At 30.0% G+C, this 23,398-nt stretch overlaps 1 protein-coding gene across 1 annotated transcript in view; it reads right to left on the bottom strand.

Annotated features, from left to right (window-relative positions):
- The window catches only part of LOC105623399, a 92,837-nt gene that overhangs the window by 18,635 nt on the left and 50,804 nt on the right, over positions 1-23,398 (bottom strand). The window contains exon 2 of the mRNA XM_012204792.1: positions 13,360-13,463. Coding sequence (XP_012060182.1) covers positions 13,360-13,463 — 104 coding nt within the window. The remainder of the gene's footprint in view (positions 1-13,359; positions 13,464-23,398) is intronic.

The following is a 23,398-nucleotide window of genomic DNA, read 5'->3' as shown; positions in this document are numbered from 1 at the left end:
TTCTTTATCATAATTTCGCAAATGGATAGAAGTTACAACACGAATACTGCTGCTAAAGTTGACTTAATTACGCGGTTTTTATCACTTTCCTTTTACCTTTATTAATGTACCTTGTTATAAAACGAATTTATTTCTTCTCGCGCGTATGTTTATACGATGAGAAGCGCAAGATAACTTTACATCGCGAAGTACTTAACGCAAATTTCATCCTGTTTACTAGCAAGAAGTTGAGGCGTCGTAATTCTTCGCAACAGGCAGAGCGCACCGCGGATTTATTTATTCGACATTTCTTTTCTTTGCTGTGTATAGTGAGTTTATTGAGACAATCAGATGTTAATATAATAAGTTTGATATCTATTTATTTTTGCATGGATATTAACTAATCTATCTTTCATATTATATACACGGAAAGATTTTGCTGAAGTATCTAAAAATTAAGGTAAATATAGATTTGAAAATAATTTTACTATCAAAATAATTATGTAGGAAATTTAAGCATGATGAGCAACTATCAGAGTAATTATGTAAGAAACTCAAACATGATTGAGTTGTAAAAAATTTTGATTTTCTAGCAACTGGAGCGTTTTATGCTTTAACTTTTCTGATTATCAGTATAAGTACTTATGTACGTAATTTATATACATATCTTTATATAGTTATTTGTTTACAAAAGTAAGAAAAAAATTGAATATTGAACTATAACGCGATTAAATTTAGTATTAAAAACTTTAAGAAATTATTCTGTAGCTGTAACAAGATAATTATAAACAAGAATAAGAATCACATGAATAAATATAAATTAGTAATAGATATCCCAAAGATATTTTAATATTTTTTATGATTTTTTTTCTTATTATTCAAAATTAGTTGTTCTAATAAGAATATAATTAAACTTTCTGGTTAATCTGACATTATAATCTGTACATTGCAATAATAATGGATAAATCAACTAATTATTTTTTTAATAATTATGGATTAATCTCTCTTAGCAATATAAATGTAAGCTCAGAAACATTCTCTATTCTTGGAATCGAGAAGGGAGTACGTCTTCTCTTTCCGTAATGATACGTCGTATTGACTCGTACTTGCCCGCCTATTTGCCATAACCATTTTCCAGAAGAATTTAAAAGAAAAATCATATTCAAAGTAGCAGGTATCGGATAGTCATTAGATAGTATGTAAAATTGTCTAAGTACTAGCTATTTTTTACAGTATCTCTCAGATTCGAATTAAAAATATGATTATTTTACGTTTATCTTGTAAATTTTTTCTTATAACGTTTTTCTGTTATTCGAGACTTAAATCTGAAAATCAATTTCATTAATTGCAAAAATATATACATACACGCGTTTGTTGTTTCAGCAACTATATAAAAATTTAGTTACATAGCAGCTGTATACAAGAAAGCGAAATGAAATAAATTCATAATTTTCGTTTTATTTAAAATAAAAATTGAATCGTTTTTAAATGAGCTTATAAATTATAGATTTGTTTTATTTTTGCACTCCGCGGTATTTTATTAAACCAAATTGAAGTCGAAATAATTAACAAAATTTTATCTGATTGTATTTCATCATCCTCAAGCTCAACTCATCAAAATAGTTTATTTTGATGAGAATTGAATTTATAATTATTAATCGTTTCGAGCTGGGAAATTATCGATGTCAAAATGTGAATGTCGATGATATCGCATTTTCAATTATTTTTTAAGAATTTTATTTATTTTTCAAGAATTTTGTATTAGATCTAACTCACAAATCAATAGTATAAATATATACAATTATGCATATAACATATACGCATATAATTGCATGTACAAATGGATATGTTAATACATTTTGATTAGGCCGACAACTTCATGATGAATATCTATCTTAGCAATCACAACTAACATGTACAACAATGTACAATAATGAGCTATTCGTGAAAACTGGTTCAAATGATTCTCGAATAATATTATACCTATATTACGCATTTCATTCGTGCAAGTAATGGCCCGACAGTCATACATTTCCGTACACCATATTGTGGAAAATCAACGAGCTCTACAATCATTACAGAGTAACAGTGAATAATAACTAGCGGATATCTCGTCTTAGTAGCATTTTATAATTCTGCTCAGTGTGCTTATTAGCGGCAACTTGTCTTCGACAGGCGACATCTTCGATCTACTTGTTCATACAAACATCTCTAGCATCTGGTCGTCGCTATTCCGGAATATGATAATGCATATTTATTTTTATATTAACTGTCAAAACTCAGAACTGTCCATATATAAATATAAAAAAGAACATAAAAAAATAATTTAATTTAGTTATTTTACTTCAGTAATATATTCGTCAGTAGGTCTTTCCATTAATTTAAAATCAATTTTATTTTAAGAAACATAAGAGTTGAGTTAATATTATATATACATGAATTTGAATTAATATCATATTACTGTGTCTTTCCTATTTCTTTTTAAACCTGAAACTATGTTAAATAATTCTTGATGGAATTACATTTTATATTATTTTATTAAACCAAATTGAAGTCGAAATAATTAACAAAATTTTTTCTGATTGTATTTCATCCTCAAGCTCAACTCATCAAAATAGTTTATTTTGATGAGAATTGAATTTATAATTATTAATCGTTTCGAGCTGGGGAATTATCAATGTCAAAATGTGAATGTCGATGATACGCATGTTGCATTTATATATAGACTTGCGTTTTTTTGCAAAGAGAAATAATATGTAGCCTTCTTATGTAGCCTTCTCACAATTGTACAGATCTAAAAAGAAAACCATGTTGAAATGCAATTAAATACGAAAATCAATTATCGAATGATAAAGAATCGAATCTCAGATAAACATCAATATTGAATAGGAAATTGCGGTCATATTAACCATGCACAAGAAATTTTTCATTTACCACGCAACGAATGCTTCCAGGAGAGTACGTTTGATGCAATCACAAATGTCAAATCGTTTATTGGATATATCTAATAATTTCCGACTTTACGAGAACAGTCTCGATAAGACAGCTCTAAATCGGCACTGTCTCTCGTATTATCAAGCGATCTTCCGGAGATATGCAGAAGCGAGGATGACTCTGCACCTGTAAATTGCAAGACGCAAACCTGCTCTTACGCAGAAAAAAAAGATCGATCGCTTCGCGAGAGGCGCAGTGACGATGTTACCATTATTAATGCCATTATTAATGCTCTACATTTCTATTATTTTTTTATTTCAAATAAAAACAACTATACGTTGTGGAATCACGATAAGAAATTCACAATCATAAAATATTATGAGTAATTATTTTCATTTAAAGTTGTGTTTCATTTTAGAATTTTTACTTTATTTTTACTTTATTGTTTTTTATATGGTATTAATATATTTTCCGTAGATTCGAAAATCAGGTTCCATTCATATTTCATTCATATTAAAAATCGACTAGCATTTTTTTTTTGCAAATTTAATATAATTATAATAAGCAATCACACAAAGAGAATATTATTTTTTATGCTTGATGTATAAGAGTAAAGATTTATAATCGTCCGGCTACGAAGAACGTGCGAACGGCTGTAAAGACGAAGAATACCTGATAACAAGACAGATATTTAACGTTCCGAACACGTGGAATGGCGCCTCTCGTTGTGATTGCGCCATCAAAGGTACCGACCTTACGTCCATCTAGATTGGGATTTTCGGGACCAGCCGCATGAAAGAAAGAGTACCCGCTGCGAGAGTTCGTTTAACTTTCAAATTGACCTCGATTTAAACCGCAAAAAAACCGCGACGGTGTCGGTAGACACGACTCTTCAGCGGATCCAATTTGCCGGTGAGGTGTGAAACGATGCGTCGGTCGTTTAGGTTCTTAGAGGAAGGAAGAGATGGACGTAAGTTGCCTTGAGGATTTACACCGGCGATGTCGAAATTATTCATAAGGATGAAACTTGTACAAAAGATAGAACAATCTCCGTGTATAAAAAACCATGGTGATTGTGATAGGTATTAATTTATTATATGATTAATTAAAACATTGATAAATTTTCAAAAATATATTATATACTATAAAAATCTTGTTCCTTTAAATTTTGTACTATAGTTTTGATTTTTTATAATGTTAATTATACAAAATTATTTCAAACTTTTTGGATATTTTATTTAGTATACATATTGTGACTAACTAATGTAATTAATGAAAAATATTTCATTTTTAATTTTAATTTATATTTTTAGATTTATATTTTGTCTTTACACAGACATATTATTAAAATAATGTAAAGTATATAAATACTTATAATATGTTAATGCAAATCTCGTTTCCGGAATAAATAAAATTAAGAACGAATATAAATTCTTGTTTGAAAAATATAAAATTGAGTTAAAACAGTTCATTAACATAACTTGGATTTATGCAATGAATTCTGATTATTATTACATCGTTTCCAATAAATTGCACATTTCCCGTAATTTGAAGCAATATAGTGATAATTTTGTGAAAATTCAAAATATCTTTTCTTGTTGCATTTACTTTGTATTTTGTTTAATGGATTATTTGATAGATCAAGCGATTATAGAAAATACAGTAGATCTTTTATGAGAGTATTGATGCAATCAATTCTTATCAGAGAATCAAATCTTATCAATATTTCAAAATTATTCTCAAATTCAAATATGTTATATTTTTTTATTAATTGCACTAGATATTAGATTCTGCTATATACATACTGTATACACGTTACAGTTTAAGTAGAAAATTGATAATATTAATAAGTATAAAATATAGTCATCTCAAGATCTCTCCAGCGTCATAATAAATACATTCTGTATCTATATTATGTGCAACCACGTAGCAGAAACTGTACGAGAACTTGATTGCAATCAGGTAGAAGTGCAATGCGCTCTTTGAAATCTACTTCGTGGATCATCTTGTCCGCGGCCAATCAAGTGCAATTATTAATGTTCCTGATAATACCGAGAGTGAAAAAAGCTTCTTCGATCAACGACCGTCAGCACGCAATTGCATTACGTACATATTCCAAGCGAGGTTATTTTGCAATTTTTTAATGCAATTTATGTTTTCATTTTGCTTTGCAAGTACTGTGTAAAAATCGATTAATGATATTGCTATTAAAGAACTTAATATCCAGCTAGATAAAAAAAATGATATTTTGTCTCTCGATTTCTTTTTGTCAAAAAGATATTGAATCATTTATAGTTTAAAATTTAATTTTAATAGATTTTATTTGTATAAATAGCTTTATGCAGTAAAAAAATTTGCCGTAAGACATAATATACAATTATAATACGTATATGGAAATTTTGATGATTGTTGTTACTCGAAGTTTACTCATAAAATTATAATCATTCCACAAACTATTAATTTCGATAAATACTTGAAAATTTAGAGATTTAGAACTCACTGCATTAGAAAAACTCGCGCAAGAAAAACAGTACTAATAACTGTACCTATAGTTGCAATAATTTTTATAATACGTATATAAATCGAAAATCAGATTTCTTCAATGTATTTTTTATTCTATATATTGTATATGAAAAGAACGATCTGACAGGTCTAGATCAATTGTCTTTAAATGTGTGTCGATTTGTAGACTAAGATTTGCTATTGCAAAGTCCTATTCGATGATCTTTGCCGCAGTATAGTATTGAAATTTTTTCTTATTCAAAGCAACAATTATACAGCGTTCGAATGAATTCGATCGGAGAGATATTCAATGACAACGATAACGTATTGTAGGGATGCAATGCGTGGTCAAACGGCCTTCAGATCTATTTTCGACCTAATGTAATATCTGCTTCGCGCGCGGATACTTCCTCTGCTTGTGTTCCGAGTGGTCCATTTGCATCTGGTAGGCCAGGTAGACCGATAATCAGATGGCTGGCCGGCTTTCTCGGGCTATCCTTCGTGCTTCACGCTTCCGATTAACCGCCGAGTGTTTCGCATTCCGCGGGTATAGCTTCTTTTGCCGCTTCGTCCGTCACGACAATGACGGTTCTTAAATAACATCCTGCTGCTCTGATTTTAATGCCAATGTGCATACATAATCGACACGACATGCGCGACAGTTGATAATTTATGAATGCGTGCGGAAAATGTCCGTTTATCATGTTCCGTTTTCGTTTTTCTTTGCTCAGATAATTATTTATGACTTTATCTTGATGCACGGATACACATTTGTTAATCTATGCAGACTTTCCGCTAATGAAGTACTCGAATGAATAACTCAAATTTATTGCTGTTTTTTATTGTAGCATATTTTTTTATCTATTAAGTCAATTCTTTTTTAATAAATATCTCGCGAAAAATATGTTCATTTAACATCACAATTTTCAGTGGCATTAATTTTAACTGAAAATTATTTCAAAGTGTAATTTATATTGAATATAAAAAATTTTAAAGTTAAGAATAAAAAAATCATTATGATAGATAATTTATTAATAAACTTCCATTTATAAAAAACTTTTGATTTACCGAAGGATATTTTCATCAAACAATTTCAAAATTATCACACCCTTAGAATTATCATTTAAAAGACCACACAAGTAGCCATCGTCAATCTCATTTTATTGTCAAACATTTTACGAGGTGAAAACATTTTTTACTGCTCGATTATTTCTCACTGATAATTTCGAAAGAGTTGACGAAGGATCTTCTGTGTCTTCATCAGTGTCGTAAAACAGCGGGAGCGTAGGAAAATTTGTCGCGTGTGTTACAGATCTAAGAGAACATGCCTCTCGAGAGTGTCATCGTGAAATTAAGTATACATAAATTCTTCGAGTGATGTTTCCGATCCGCGGTTATGTGCCTCGAGACATCAAGTATTGCGCGCGCGTAAAAAAAATCATGTAAGCATCGACGATTGATAGACCTCTACTTTTTTTTATATTGCTGAAGTGTCGTTCGACCCATCTTTCAGCAGAGAATAGCTATGTTTATAATTAGATATACGAGATGTAGATGCACACTAAGATACTCTAAAAGTTTTAACACGTACTTATGTGAATTTAAAGACTCGCAGGGATTTAAACATTTTAAATCGACAACTTGATCGTTTTAAATGTCAGTGTGATTTTTGTGATAAGGCGGCCATTGGAATGCTTGTCAACTACTTAACACTTTTTAAAAGATGAAATCCAATCGAGATGTTATCAAGCGTTAAAAATGTACAATGTATGTAAATTAATTTCTGTGAATTAAATTCATCATATTAAATGCATCATTTAATTGTGTGTGATGTGTTAATGAATTAAATTTTTTAAGCCATTTGTTATATTTATTTTATAATCCTTACATAATACAGAAATCTAACACTGGCTAATTTAATATTGAAAAACAGTAATTAATTATTTTATTTAATTTTAAGTATTAAAAATATTTTTGTTTAGTGTTTTTAGTACTCCAAAGAAGTAATGAATTATTGTATTTCAGTAATACATTGGCCAGTATTAGATTTCTGTAAGAGAACTAATTAGATAATTAAAGGGTTCGTAGGGTTTATAAAATAAAATAATTACAATTTGTGAGCGTAATTATGTATTAACTGAATTGATCCTCCAATCATAGGCATAGTATTTGCGATGCAGTATTTATTGATACTCAACGTTCAGATCATAAATTTTTCATGGAATTATACGATGATTAGAAGTATAAAAAGATAAAAGATCTGCCCTTATTAACACGTTTACTTATAAGTATTTTTAGATCTGAACAAGCAGAAAAAAAGCCGATTCCATGCTAGACGAATACGCGTGTAATCGAGAAATGAATCTAAAGCTATGAGATTTCCTTTATCCCTTAATTATCTACCACTTGGAACAGTGTAAACAGGAAATAAAGCCGATCAACCTAATCATAGGTAAGGTATGTTCGGCATGCACACAAATACGCCCGATACAAATGAGACGATATGCCGTACTGAAAGGAAACATCGATCTTTGGAATTGTACGAGATTATTTACTAGGCCATGTATATCGGAATTCCGCAATAAAATTGAAATTGATCGGCGATACAGAAGATTACTTTTGCTTTAAAATTACTTGCGTATAAATCGAATTGTTGTCAATCATTGATTTTCTGCTTCGAAATGCAAACATTTGAGAATATGACAAATAATTAACTTTCTTATGTTAGATATAATATATTTCTGCTATAATATTGTATATTTCTTATAATTCCTCAAATTTTGTAAAATTTTATATTTTATTTTCAGAAAATATTTTAATTTATTAAATTTATCTTAATATACTCAATTATCTTATTCTAGATCTTTTTTATAGCTTCATTCAAGCCTCTACAAAGCTGGTTTTTTGAATGTCTGTCGAGCTGTTCCCTTCTTCTTCCCCTCCCCCTCCCCCCACTTAACCAGCAAATTAAGATTTGTTTAAGGCAGGGCAGCTAGGCAGACGTGTTAAACATATTTTTTTACGTTTTAAACATATCTTTAAAGTAAATTGATATTTCAATAATATACATATTATTAATTTCGTAATACATATATTAATCAAAATAACTAAACTTGACTTTGTAAATTCTGTTATCGATTTTAATTTCACAGAGAATAGTCGAAAATTTATTAATACAAAGATTTTTAATCATTGAGTGATAATTCGAAATATATAATTAATTTAAATATTTCAATAAAAAAGAAGATTTAATTTAAGACTGTAATTTCTTTTATTTCTTTCCGCTTTTATATACGATTATGATCCAAGATATCTATAGGGACAAGGACGTTATAAAAATAGCAACAAGTTAATGTATAGGTAACTTAATGTATACTTAATATTCCTAGCATGGACATCTTTCTGTCCATAATTTTGATAGAATGCTACTTTGTATCTGTTATAATTAGCCGATTTGAATGCACATCACGCGTCTGTTTAATCGATTTATGGTTTTTGAGATGTTTTTTTTTTTTAGATGAATGCGCTTTTTTCTTCCGCCACAGTGCATTGGCAACTTTTTTTAATCACAGACCTAACTAGTCAAGCCTGTATGAAACTATACATTTCTTTCATGAAGACATGAAAGTAATTGAGTTAGAATATACTTAGTTCGATTGAGTTAGAATATACTTAGTTCGATTGAGTAATTGAAAGTTTTTCTCGATTCTTTAGAAAAATTGTAATTATATCAATGAACTTGAAAATTTAAAATAATTAAAATTGAAATTACAATATGTTTGATTTTCTAAAATCTAAAATTATCCAAACAACATTATTAATATGTTATTTTTTAAAGATGTTATCAGTTCTATTGCCAGACAATTTATATTTAGAAGAATAAATTATTGATTCTAATCCTTACTACAGGATAAATTATTTATCGATTACATCTATTGTAAGACAGTGAATCTATATTATTACTTATTTCTAATGTACTTATTTTTACTATAATATCCTTTTTAACATACATTTTTTCACAAATTCATTATACACAAATTATTTTATTTTATTTAAAATAAAACGTAATTCCTCACTCACCAATACGACGCGTAGCAGCGGAGTTGTAATATAAGAAGTATTGAACTATAAAAGACAAACATATTCAAATTATATATAACGCCTGAAACAATTACTATTTAAAAAATTAATTGTTGCGTAAATATATAATATAAATTATTTATCTCATTGTCGCTCCGTCGTAGCATGATGTCTTCCAGGCCTCCTCTTCCTCTCAGATTTTGTTGTACAGACACACGCATTCGATATAACACTCGCGAAGGCACAGTTACCTAATTATTATCATGTATGTACTAATGATTAGAATATTCGATCAAGCGCACTTTCGTTTCAATTACACACTACACGCATTTTATTACGATGAAGAAACAATGCAAGCAAGATCTGATCTCAGCTGCAATTAGGAAATTAAATATGAACGAAGATTAAAATAAATCGTATAAATTATACAAATATTGAATTTACGATATGTTTTTAAAGCATCAAGTAAATATTATAATTGTATTAATCAAACATGACTTTTAACATGAGCAAGAATCATAAATCGTACAACATATCTTTACTGTAATAGATAATCATCTCGAATCGGGAAGAATCAATTAGTTCGCGGATAGTCCATTTCTAATTATTTGCGAGGAAATGAATTAGATTTTGGAGTACTTGTCACGTTCATCGTTCGAAGAATAATGCGCAGATAAGGGGACTCATTCGCACCGTTAATGCCGTTGGCCGTTCGGCGCACAGCACGAGCGTACAAACAATAACAAGGTCATCGACGTCGGTTATTAATCACATAGTGGAACTTGCAGGTGGGGATCACATAGGGGGGTTGCTCTATTATTCCGCTCTTTATCGTCGTATTATCTCTCAAGATTTGGTCGTAGAAGTACCGGAAGATGTGTAGAATCACTTGCTTCGATAATTAACGACACATATGGTCGATTAATCACGATGATTGAATCACGAGTACTATAACTTAAATGCATAGATATTATCGAAATAAATGATTAAATATTCATACAATGTCATCGCGATATGTACTTGATTCTTCATTGATTAGAATATTCGAGCGCAATATTTTCAATTAGATGTTACATGTTTATTACGAAATAATGCGAGTAAGATCCGATCTGACAAAGTTGCGATTAGTAAATTAAACATGAACGGAAGATTAAAATAAATTATATATATATCGAAATTACGATATGCAATATGTTATTAAAGTGAAATTATAATTGTATTAATTTAACATGACTTACTCTTAGTACATACTTTATAAATACAAGTTTTTGGCACTCTTACTACACACGATGAGTTTTTCGTGTCCTGGATTAATTTTCATGATTTTTACAGATATATAAAAATTATTAAGCAATTTTTATGTATATTTTAACATCTTTAGAAAATATTTGTATTTATACAAATTTATATTTATACGAATATATATATATATATATATATATATATATATATATATATTATATATTAAACAACAACATGAACAAGAGTAAATCGTACGAGAGATATCTTTATGTAACAAATAACTATCTTAAATTTGGAAGAATCAATTAATTTGCAGACAGAGTCAATTGTTAATTATTTGAGAGATTATAAATTAGATGTTTCGAAGCACGATCACCGTTCGACGAGTAATGCGGAATAAACTAACGGAAATCGTTCGCTGGCCGTTAGTCGACGCACAGCGGTAAACAATAACACAAGGTCATCGGTTATCAATCGCATAGTGAAGCTCGCAGGGTCGCGTAGTGGGGGTCGCTCTATTATTCCGCGTTTATCGTCGTATTATCTCTCAAGATTTGGTCGTTGAAGTATCAGGAGATGTATAGAATCATTGCTTCGAACAATTAGCTGCGCGTATGTTCGATTGATTGACTCATGATTACTGTAATACTTAACATATAGATATTATCGAAATAAATGGTTGAATTATTCGTACGAGCCGAATATCGTGATACGTATTTGATTTTCATTCACGAATGAGGTATTCGAAATTGCATTGGAATATCAGAAGCATCCTACGCGTTAAAAAAATGCGAATCATGTACAGCAATCAGTCATAATTAATTATTATACTTTAATACGATCTTTCGATTATACAGTGTCGTTTGTCTACTCACATTGTATTTGTCTAAATGTTGCGTACCGTTCGAATTTAATATTATTTGGTAGTAAAGATTTATTAATCATTAAGAACGTTTAACAGGCGATAAAAGAATCTTGTGTAATTGCGTGGTATTCTCGTGAATTCAATCGTTATGCAGAACTCTATGGGGAATCAAGGTAGTCATAACTTTTTACGCATTTTTTTTTCTCTCATTATTGTTGCGTCGTAATACAATGAAGTGCGTGTCGCGAAAATGCCGTCGTATTCCTGTGATTATTATACATGCGATTGTAATCAACTGTATTTTTGCGAGTATTATATTGTGTGAGTGCAACGATTGAGAGGATGGCTGAGAGGAGGAGGAGGCCTAGGAGGCATCATGCCACGGCGGAGCAACTTTGGAGTAATTTATTATTTATGTGTTATTTGTTACTTGTTACTACAAAATTAATCATTTATTTCCGTGTCACATAAAAAGTTTCATGTACTATTTTGCACTGTAATACAATAATGTACTTGTATATTCAAGAGATTATTTGAATCTGTACATTTTAGAAGAACCTATTTAAAATACTTATAATAGAAATTATGTTGCTTAATATTTATTACTTGTACATGTATCAAAATTCTTTGAACGCACTTTAAATCGAATGAATTATTTCTGTAAGAATTAAATTTTTATTTATAAAATTGAAAAAAAGACTTTTCGGAAATTATGTATTTTTATAATTAAATATTTATTAAAGATAAGCAAAATGATTCAATGCGCGCAATAATCATTTTTTAGAATATTAATTATTTTAAATGTTATTCTCTAATCTAGATATATCTCTCTATTCTCAACTAAGCGTAATTTTTTAATTCCAGGTCCAGTGCAATTACAACTCCGCTGCTGCACTTCGTATTGGTGAGTGATTTATCTTGTATTCTAAATCACAATAATGGATCTGTGAAAATCTAGATTAGATGTATATATTATATTAAAAATATTGACAAAATTATTGATAAACAATATATCACAGATTTATTGCCATAAAATGGATAGATTAAAATGAATTAAGATCAGTATTCCTGGATAATCATCCTGGATAATCTGCATTTGATTTAGTTTACATGCACAAAATTTATAGGAAAATACAAATTTATAGGAAATGTAGTTGGAAACTATGAAGAATTATTCAGAAATGACGTAATAATGATATTGTTTAAACCATTTTAGAGTACCTTCAATTACATTATGATTTATACAGATTGAATTTTCCAGTTTATTGGTTAAGTGAATAATTGAAAAAAGTAAAAGGAGTAAAATAGTGCTGTAATAATTAAAATATTTTTGGAATATAATTTTATTTTAATTTCTTCATAGTGCTCACTGTTCACTTACATTGTGGACAACGAGATAGGATTTAAGCTTTATATTTAATCGCTTTTTACATATTCAGGATAAAATATATAAATTAATGGAAATTAATGAAAAAACAACTTCGAGATTTTTTTAAAATACATCATCTATATAAATTAAAGAAAGATAAGGCAATATATATGCTGATTATATCCTAGTCTGTTATTAATTTATCCATCTATATTTATTAATAATTCATAATTGTTATCGTTCATAACGTTTATGATAAAGAAAGTAGGTAAAAAAGAGAGTTGGAATATAATTTTCTATATTGTGCATTTTGAATTTTCCTACATTTTACGAAACGTTTTCATGATTCGTATCAGTAAAAACGAATAACGAAGAAAGCTTTACTTACCGAGCCGTAAAGTAAACCGCAAGAATCCATACACACGAAAAGGCAGGTTGCCATGCTTTGGATCCTTAGTTGTCCTCTTGACGTTGATATCCTTTGAAAGATGGCTGAAAAAAAAAAATAAAGGTGACAGTTAACATCCAATTATCAAAATTTTTTTTTCTAAATGCGTTTTTATCATGACGTTATCTCATAAGTATTTTAATATTAATATAAACTGTCGAAATTAATCGTGTATATAATTGGACGAGCGAGGAACAAGTTTTTCAAATGTTTTAATTTATAATTAATCTTGTTGCTTATTGAAGATCTTTTTTTCTCTAATGATACAATCTTCGGTGCTATGAATACGTATTTTCAATCCCACCCATAATTCATAATAATATTATCTCGAGCGTTCAATGTTTGAAGCTATTCGTGTCTGGCTTTGATGAATGAAATCGTAATGCAAAGTTGTAATTCGCGATGATACAGAGACATGCAACATCGACGAATCAGTATTTTATACTATGGATAAACTTGTCGTCGAGCGAAAATTATGCATCAGAATAACACTAAAGTCCGTCTTTAGCGTCCATTTGGCGTGACATCGCATACGACGCCAGTCTGCTTATTGCAAACGGGATATATCCCGCGTGTCCTAAAGAGACACGAGTAAATGTAAATGTAGTAAATGAGATGCGTTTTCAGGAAATAATGATCGATTTTTATCCATTTCAAATTTTTCCCCTAAGAGAAATGCGAAGCCTGTTGCACTTGATAGATCGGCCACAGTTCCGTATTGAGTATACGACGCTTAGTGTAATCATCTTAATTCCTCAAAGCCACTTCTCTATAGATACAGAACGCGTAGGGTGCGTATTAAAGACGTGCGTGACATGATGTAGCGTCGTAAAAGGTACGTGATCGTGCGCACCTGAATGAGAGTCTGGTAAATGAAATGAATTATCAGGAACGGTCGGTTTTCCTCTTTCTTTCCTTTTGGTTCTGGGATTTCTCAGGGGAGAAGCGTATACAATGTTCGGCTCATAGATCGCGCCGCTCATTCCGCGGTATATATTGAGTATATACTACGGAGTACGTGCTTACATAATGTAATCATTTTAATTTCTCAATATAGTTCCCGGGATATGCCGACACGTAACATTAAAGACGTGCGTGACAATCTTGCATCGCAAAACGAACGCGATCGCGTAACTCTCCACCCGAACACGAACCACGTGGTGATGGCGCACGCTAAATACAGGGTGTTCAACGCGGTAATTCATTGCTTGCTCTCTTAATCTCTTTTGATATTGTAAAATAATAAGACGAGTGCAGTGCATGGTTTGTAAAGTAAAAGTCGCGTAATTAAACTTCAATGCGAGAGTGCGGAACTCGCGAGTGACATGCTGCCATGTTATCGCCCTGAAATTCATTAAGCGATAGAAATTTCATTTTTGAAGCAGTTATTAAACAGTTATATCAACTTCTGTCTAGTAACTGAGAAGCTGAGAACTACTTAGGATCCCAATCAGGATGTAACGCTTTGTTTGCAATTACTGCATACAAAAGATGCGTAAAAGCTGAATCCATTTACTGAATAGAAACACAACAAATAATGGATATTAAATTGATTAATAAGCAAACCAATTGTTCATGAAGTGAACAGAATAAAACTGTATCAAGTTCTTATCCATTTTCTACTCAATATTGGCACAACTATATAATAATAAGAATACAATAATATTAGATATTATAGTAACTGATTAAGTGTCTAGAAAAACTGCATACATTTTTATCATTTCGCAAATTTTATTTTCGATTGTGGGAAAGCGTGTATTTTTAATAATAGCTTTCGTCAAGAGAAAAATATTAATGTATTTTATCTATAATTATTCATTTCTTTATCAACATGTATCTATTTCACGGTATTTAACTTCTTGTAATTAAAAAATCGACATTTAAAATTAATTTTAATTGATAAGAAATCGCGCAAGTTAATTTTATGGATGATTAGCCAGACTGGCTTAAGTGTCTCTACCATTTTCTAGCACCCAACATGTTGCCGTCATCGCGATTAAACATGCTGTCACATGGGAAGATGTATCGGTGTGCTAGTCATTTACTCCAACGATTTATGCACGAAGACGTAAATATCTCATATATTTGTGTTTTTTTTAAGAAGCGACGCATTATTTCTATGAGACACAGCACCGTTTAATATGCTGAACGTAGTAATAATGGCTACTTACTGGCCCATTTAACTAGAATAAAAGTTATTACAGAATTTACAGAAAGAAAATAGATAATTATTTTTTGACAAAAAATTTAAAGTCAACTTTTATTAATAATATGATGTTACTAATAATCGTCAAACAATACAAATTAATTACCTAAAATAATTTAATTTTTCGCGAACTGAATTTTCGAAATAAAAAATAACGAAATATTATTTACCGTACAATTTAAATTAAATTAAAATTCAAAATCTGGTTTAAAATTTGAATTTAATTCTTTTTGTCTCCTATTTTTTTCTCTTTTATTTTATCTGCATTTACAACTGCGAGATGCATGTTTTTTTATCTTACATTTTCTTGATCTCTGGATATCGCGGCTTCAGCTTCAAATCAACGATCATTGAACTGAAATCACGTAACTGCGAAGATGTGAGTTCGGTTTCTGCATATTTATCAGCGCAGCATTAATTAGGAATAGCTCTTTTTATGATCGGAAACGCATCGATTAAGTGTAACTCACCACTTCGGAAAATCAATGATGATAGTAGCTCGCGCGGATCTGTTATTAGAGTACGTGATCGGTACCCGCAGTTAAGATATTCAAGGCGTGTAAGACATACGGCAAAGAAAAGGTTCACACATGATCGTTTTACCCGTCTGCTATAAACGGTACAAGAGCGCAATGTTAATGAGCATCCTAAAAGAGAATTTAACGCAGCTAGAATGAGGAGTTTCGCGAAGAAAATTGTGTTATAAAGCAACAATATTGCCTATACTGCTACGATTCGCTAGTAATCGCTGATCCTCGAGTGATTAATGAGATAAAATTATCGGGTATTACATGATAATGATTATGACAAAATGATATATCCAGATATATAATCTCTAATTATATTTTTGAGGAATTGACTTATAAGTTATTATTAATTAGTATAGACGTGATTAATCAAAAACGTATAAATTCAAAAAATTTTCTAAGAGATAAATAAGATTGCGTGCTGTATTATAATGATTTCACTTAGCATATTGAAAGGATTATTAAAAGAATTGTAGCAATAGGAATATGCAATTATACAAAACATCGAACCCGTATATTATAAAAAAAATAATAAAAAAATGTGATATATAAGACAGTTAATAACAGATAGCATACGGAATTAAAAAAGCTATCCCATAATACTATTTCAAAGTACATACCTATTTTTTTTATAATTGTAGCACGTAATGCTTAATATAATGATGGATTAAGAAGTAATTATACATTTTAATTATACTTGATCTTGCACTTCAAAAGAAAACTATGATTGACGTTAATACATTACTGTGATATTATCTTTCCATTTTAGTATCAAATTATAATAGATATTAATAAAATTTTATTATCATTTCATTGTTAATTATTTTACGGTTTAACAATTATTATTTCTTTTATAATATTATACATATCTCTCTTTATAGATATTTTTATATTATTTTAGTGATAAAATATATTATTTCTCGTTAAATGTTTGACATGTATTTAAAAAACTATCAACTCAAAATCGTTATTAAACGAAAGTCGTTAAAAATGTTCATGATTTATCATTTGAGTAGAGGTCTAAGATATGTTAATGCTACACAATTTAAGAAAAGATAAAAACGATAGAGAGACGGCCAGAATTATTTGGCGTGTAACACAGGTCGCGATGTCACACATAAACATCGATTACATTTTACACGTGTTTATACTTTTTATTTTTACGAGCCTGATCTGTACTATATTAGTCGCGCGAAGATTAATTATACCGGAATGCGTACACCGAGTTTACGATGTCGTTACGATACGAACCAGGCGATTTGCGACAATAAGCCTCATACATCGACAGGATACCGACGGTCTTATCTAAGCGTATAATTTATTCAAATTGCCGCACATAAAAAAATCTACGTACAGTAACATTTCCGCGAAGCGTGTTATTGCAAGCATAGAAGCGTCTACGAGACATTCATAGAGAACTAGTCGATTTATACCAGTTGCTAGAATCCATCGATTATTGGTATCAACTGGTGATATCACACACTGGAAAATAATATATAGTTGATTCAAATGTAATGGTCATGGATTGTTAAGCAAATATTTGTTAATTCAACTAAATATTTGTTAATTTAAACAAATAACATGTTTTAAAATATAAGATTTTGTTAATCTGAATATATAAATATTTGATATTAAATAATCATTACGAACTAAACGCATTTAGTCAAAGTTAATAATTTTTTTCTCGGTGTAACGTTTTTTTTGCCAAAGGTGATATCATAATGCTTTCTGCATCGTAAAGTAATAATACCTAGAGAAGGAGATGCTCCTATTTTGACATTTTTAAATATTTGTGAAGGCTGAAGAAACATTTGAACTATTCATTTGAGCAATGGAATATTTTGTATTTTAAAAAGAAAATGAAAAATTTGTGAGATAATTATATTCAAAAGACAATTATATGCAAAATTTAATTTTATATGAATAATATTTTTTGACATTAATAGTCGATGAAGAAAACAAAATTTAAATTGTTGTATGCTTAAAATAATTATTTAATATTGCTATAGAGAATAATATATTTCTATTGTGCATAAAAATTGTGCTCTTTTTATATTTTTTTTACCACATGATATGTATTTTGAAATATAGTTGGAAGTTTTTTTCTTCCAAGCATCTGGTATATGTCGCAGGATCAATATTTTTTTTCGAGCGCAGTTTTGCATCAATCTCCGAGATACATCTTTTATTTTGGAATTCCAATGAGGATGTAAGCGATATTAGACATCGGATGTAGTTTATGTCTTTGGCTCGTGCATTGCGAATGGTATAAAGGTATAAATTCGATTCAAGAAACAAGTTGAGAGCCTCCTCGGAAGTGTTCCCGCGCCTAATATAAATGTTTTAGCTCAAATTGCATGCTGCCTTCGGTAACGTTAAATTATGATATATAATAAATACTTTTATTTCGAATATAATAATTCAGATCGAAATTTGTGAAAAAGATATCGAGAATTCTGCGGATGCGACGAGACAGAAAATTGAAACGCGCTGTAATGAGAAAGAAATTATCATTTTGAAATGAAAATATGGAAATAAAAACTAAAAATAATTTTATTTAGGTAAAATCTTTAAGTACATTATCTCTCTGTGCTGCATTTTTTTTTAATTTCAGAAATAAAATTGGTAGGTGTTATAATAAATTTCTAAAAATAAAATTTTATATACATATATATGAAATTAATATTAAATAATCGTGGATATTAATTAGAAAAGTATTAATTATTATTATTCAGGTATAAAGATATAACGCAAGCATCGTGTTTGTATAGGTTTCAATGTATAACGTATATAATCTTAATCTCAACATTTCAAAGATAATTGCTTTTATTTGTTAATGGATACATTCATTTTTGGCAACGGTTAAGGAAGTGATGATCGATGTAAGTATATATAAGTATTCGGTGAGAGATAAGTCGTTGGCGAAGCTCATGTTGGTGTTAATAGACATATGCGGATTTATAGATGTTGCATGTCACAGTACAGTTAACAAGCTCTTCTGTTAACGAACGTCAACACTTTGAGTGCGTGTCTTTTCACATATATTTTACACGCGTTGTTAATTGTGTCATTTTCCGGTGTATTGTATAAGGTGTGAAATTTTTCCTTTCTCTTGTTGAAAGAATCAAAAAGAAATTTCTCTCTAATACTTCATATTTCAAAGTTACAGAGATATGAATTTAATATTCATGGTTTTATGATTTGATTAATATTTTTTCTGTGCAATATCTATTCATTAAAGTTTACATTTACTATATGGAATTATCTATGAAGTTAACACGATATTAATATTTAAAAAAAATTTAGCACACACAATGATGATCTCAATCAACCGGCTGATACGAAGTTAATATGAGTTTATTTAAAAAAAATTATGAAAATTTATTGAACTTAAATATTAGCTTAAGGCAATTAATTAAAATACGTAGAGTATATAGAATCATAAAATACAATACAAAGATAAAATAAATTTAATATAATATTTTTGCAATCTCACTTGCACTAACTAATTTCTTAAATTTATTTTTCTTCTTTGAGTTGTACAATATATTTTTATATAGTTAAATTGATAAGATAATTGGATTGGATATAGATTAAAGAAATCGAGGAGTTTTTATTTGGACTATTTTACGAACTTTTACTGTTCTCAATTTATCCGTTTGTATCTATCTATGAACATGTAAATAATATGCACACGTAACAACGATGTAAATCAATATGATTATCTTATCATTTATTATTCAACGCGAACCGTGTGTGAATGGTTACGTGCCGATTTGCACGGCATGCATCGTATGCAACGTCACTGTGCACTTGCGTATACGCGATATTTCGAGAATCTGAATCAGTTTAGCGAATCAAGTGCATGAACTTTTGCCAGTCATCGATTCTCAGTATTGCAGACTGTTACGTCTGACAAGACCGATTTCGTGCGCATCGTCACGTAATATTCGTCTATCTACGTGATACGAGGCACGCATCTCGTTCAGCATCCTTGCATAAACAGTGCGGAATGAAAATGACATGTCGTCATAACGATCGCAATAAAATTGTGCAAATTGATTCCATCAGTATAAGTCACTACAAGACGTCAAGCATATCTGAGAGCCTAGTGGAGTGAGAGAAAGACGGAGAAAAGAGACAAGAGTTTTTCCGAATTGTTATCTTTACAGAATTCTATCGGCCAATTTAATGCTAATCAATTTATTATTGAAAGAGAGTAATTAATTATTTATTGTAGTAAAACAACAATGCTTTTAATGCTAAAAATAAGTAATTATATAATACTATCTTTTAGTATTAAATTATCTATAGTATTAGATTTCTAAAAGAGTAGAGAAAATATCTTTTTCTTTATTTTAATTAATTTCTTTTTTCATCGGTTTTTATACGATCATCTAAACGAATCTCGTGTGAGAGAAAGTTTTGTGAAATGTATACATCAGGTAACAAGATTTATGCAATCCGCGCACGTTCTTCAATTTCACGCATTACAATAAATCTCTAAATTATCGAATAGAACGCATAGATTATTCGAAACGAAGAAATGCGGACGCTGTTAGTCGCGTCACATTTTTCGGTGGTCAAATTATTTTTTCTCAGCAGCAGAGCACCATAAGATTGGGATCGATGAAAGAAGAAACGAGAGGATTTATCACGATGGCGGATAAAATTTACGCTCATCTGATTAAATCCCAAACGTTCGCCGCCGCGGTTCGAATCCTAAGGCGTATCTTGTGGCAAATTAGCGTGGACCTCGTTGGCTTGGGTTAAGTGGGAACTAAAAACTTTAACGAGGACAAATAACTAAAAGCTTGGCGCGTGATAGGTAGTCACACTGATCATCCCGCCGCGTTAAATCATCGTCTGCAGTTTGGAGGTCGCCGGGTTAGCAGCTTTAATCACTAACATCGCGATTAAGATATAATTACAAGCGAGGCGAAATTTATTAATTATTTATGTATAGCAATTAGATAAGAAAGATACGTCTGAAAATGCCTTTACGGAAATCTAATTAATACTGGCTAATTTATTACTGAAAGACAGTGATTAATTACTTATTTGGTACTAAAAGCATTAAACAACAATGCTTTTAATATTTAAAATAAGTTAATTAATTACTGTCTTTCAGTAATAAATTAGTTAGAAGGACAGTAATTTATTACTGCTTTTCAGTTGGCCAATATCAGATTTCTATAAAGATAATTATGATAATGATGAATACTTTGTTTTATGCATTAATGACAAAATAATGACTATTGCTACAGAGATAAAAATATAGTTAATGACGAGTTTATATTCTCGAACATTTTTAATTAACTGTTTTTTTTTATACGTTTTTAATAACTAATAGTTTATATCAAAGAAAATGAGAAACACTTAAAAGACTTCGATAATATGTAAAAGAATGTGGTATACTGACCTAGTAACGACCGTCAAGAAAATATACACAGAAGACAATGTACGCAAAGAGAAAATAAGAACAGCAGGTGCAAAGACTGCGAACATCCGCGTGCCTAACGTAACGTTTACATTGAACGTCGCGATGTTTGTTGACGGAATATGCATCAAATAATTGTAAATGTTATGGCATTCATCGAGGAAGTCTGAAGCCGTTATTTCGGGCGCATTAAAATGCTAGTTGGTTTGCTATAGTTATAGTTGAACTATGCATATATCATTGTGGGTAGCGGAAACGAGCCATGCGGAAGATGATTCAATAAAATAATCTCTAACACGGTGTTTATTCGGTGATATTTGTGAGATATGATACATGATTTAGCAATCACATTTTTCAGCGATATCGTTAATTTTTTTGATCTGTTAAAAATTATAATGCATTTCGTTATTATTTTAGAGGTTATTGGGTGTAAATAACGTTATTTTAAAGTAAATATAAAGAGCAACGCTTTTAAATTAGTATTTTTGCTTTTTCATTAATTTAATTAATTAAAGGACAAAATTATTATTATTTTATTTTTCAGAGCATTTAATTTGTTTTATTAATAAAACAAATTAAAATTATATGTTCTGATAATAAAATGCTCTTAAAACAAATTTGTTCTAAATTTGAATGATGAGTTCAAATGATATTCGTTCGTAAAATTCATAGAATTTATCTACAGCTCTATATCATTTTGATTATGAAAGGCAAATTGTCATTGTTGCAAGATGAACTGCAGCTTTTGATTGTCGCACGTGTCATTCGAAAGAAGTGGTGGATGCGATTCAAGAGAAAGAGTTACGAGTGTCAAGAAGAGGCCACTAACCCTAAAGAGGGTTATGTCACGAGGAGTAGGCTCGTTGCCGACGTTGTCTTCATGGTATACCGAAATAGAAGTCTCGTTGATGCTGCACACTTTCTGTCACATAAATCGTTCTTCTTCTTACTTATCCGCCGTTTAATCCCGAGAATTAAAAGATTGATAGCCGATCAAGCCGCGGTTGACGCGCGTATTTTTCTACTCCACATTTAAAGCTCTAAATTTTTCGCCATAATCATTATTCCAGTTTACATCTTGCGGTCAAATGTTCCTTTGATCAAACCAATCGGGCTACTATAAATTGCTATTTTTATCGTGACACTTATTGTATACTTTAAAGTTTATTATCGCAAATGTACAATAATACCAAGTATTTAGTTTTTATTCTTAAACAAAAGAAACGGAATTCTGCTTCTAACTAGAAATAAACTTTTTATTTTGAAATTGGAATTTTTTTATTAAGGTTGCATTCAATGAGATTTAATTACATGCATTAAATTGCAACTCGATAAATTCTTTCGAAAATTTTAGGTACATTGCCATCCAATTGCGTATGTTAATCGCTATCAACGATAATATAATACCGGAGTAATTTGAGAAATGCCTGTAACTCGAGTACTTCTTTAAACCCGGAAGTAGAATAAAGCTTTCATTCATTGACAATTCAGGAGAGATAGGGCTAAAGTAACACTGGAACAATGCCAGATTTCTCAGTGTGTCGTAAAGACACATTTACTTCGCAGCTTGACTAATGACAAAGATAACATCATTAAAAAACGTGTAGATTTCAGTAAATTTTTATAACTAAATATATAATAATGCATAAATAAATTTTTTGGCAATTTAGAAATCCGTGCATCCATTTATTTATATTTATATGTATTTAGAAATTAACGCGTGATTACAAAATTTTTGACGAATTATATTTCAAGAATTTTTAATTAATAACGCATTTTTTTTTAAACACACGATTTAATTATCAA

This window comes from Atta cephalotes (assembly GCF_000143395.1).
Source record: "Atta cephalotes unplaced genomic scaffold scaffold00057, whole genome shotgun sequence".
Lineage (NCBI taxonomy): Eukaryota > Metazoa > Arthropoda > Insecta > Hymenoptera > Formicidae > Atta > Atta cephalotes.
Note: the sequence above shows the minus strand (reverse complement) of the source record. Positions and strands in the feature narration are given on the sequence as shown.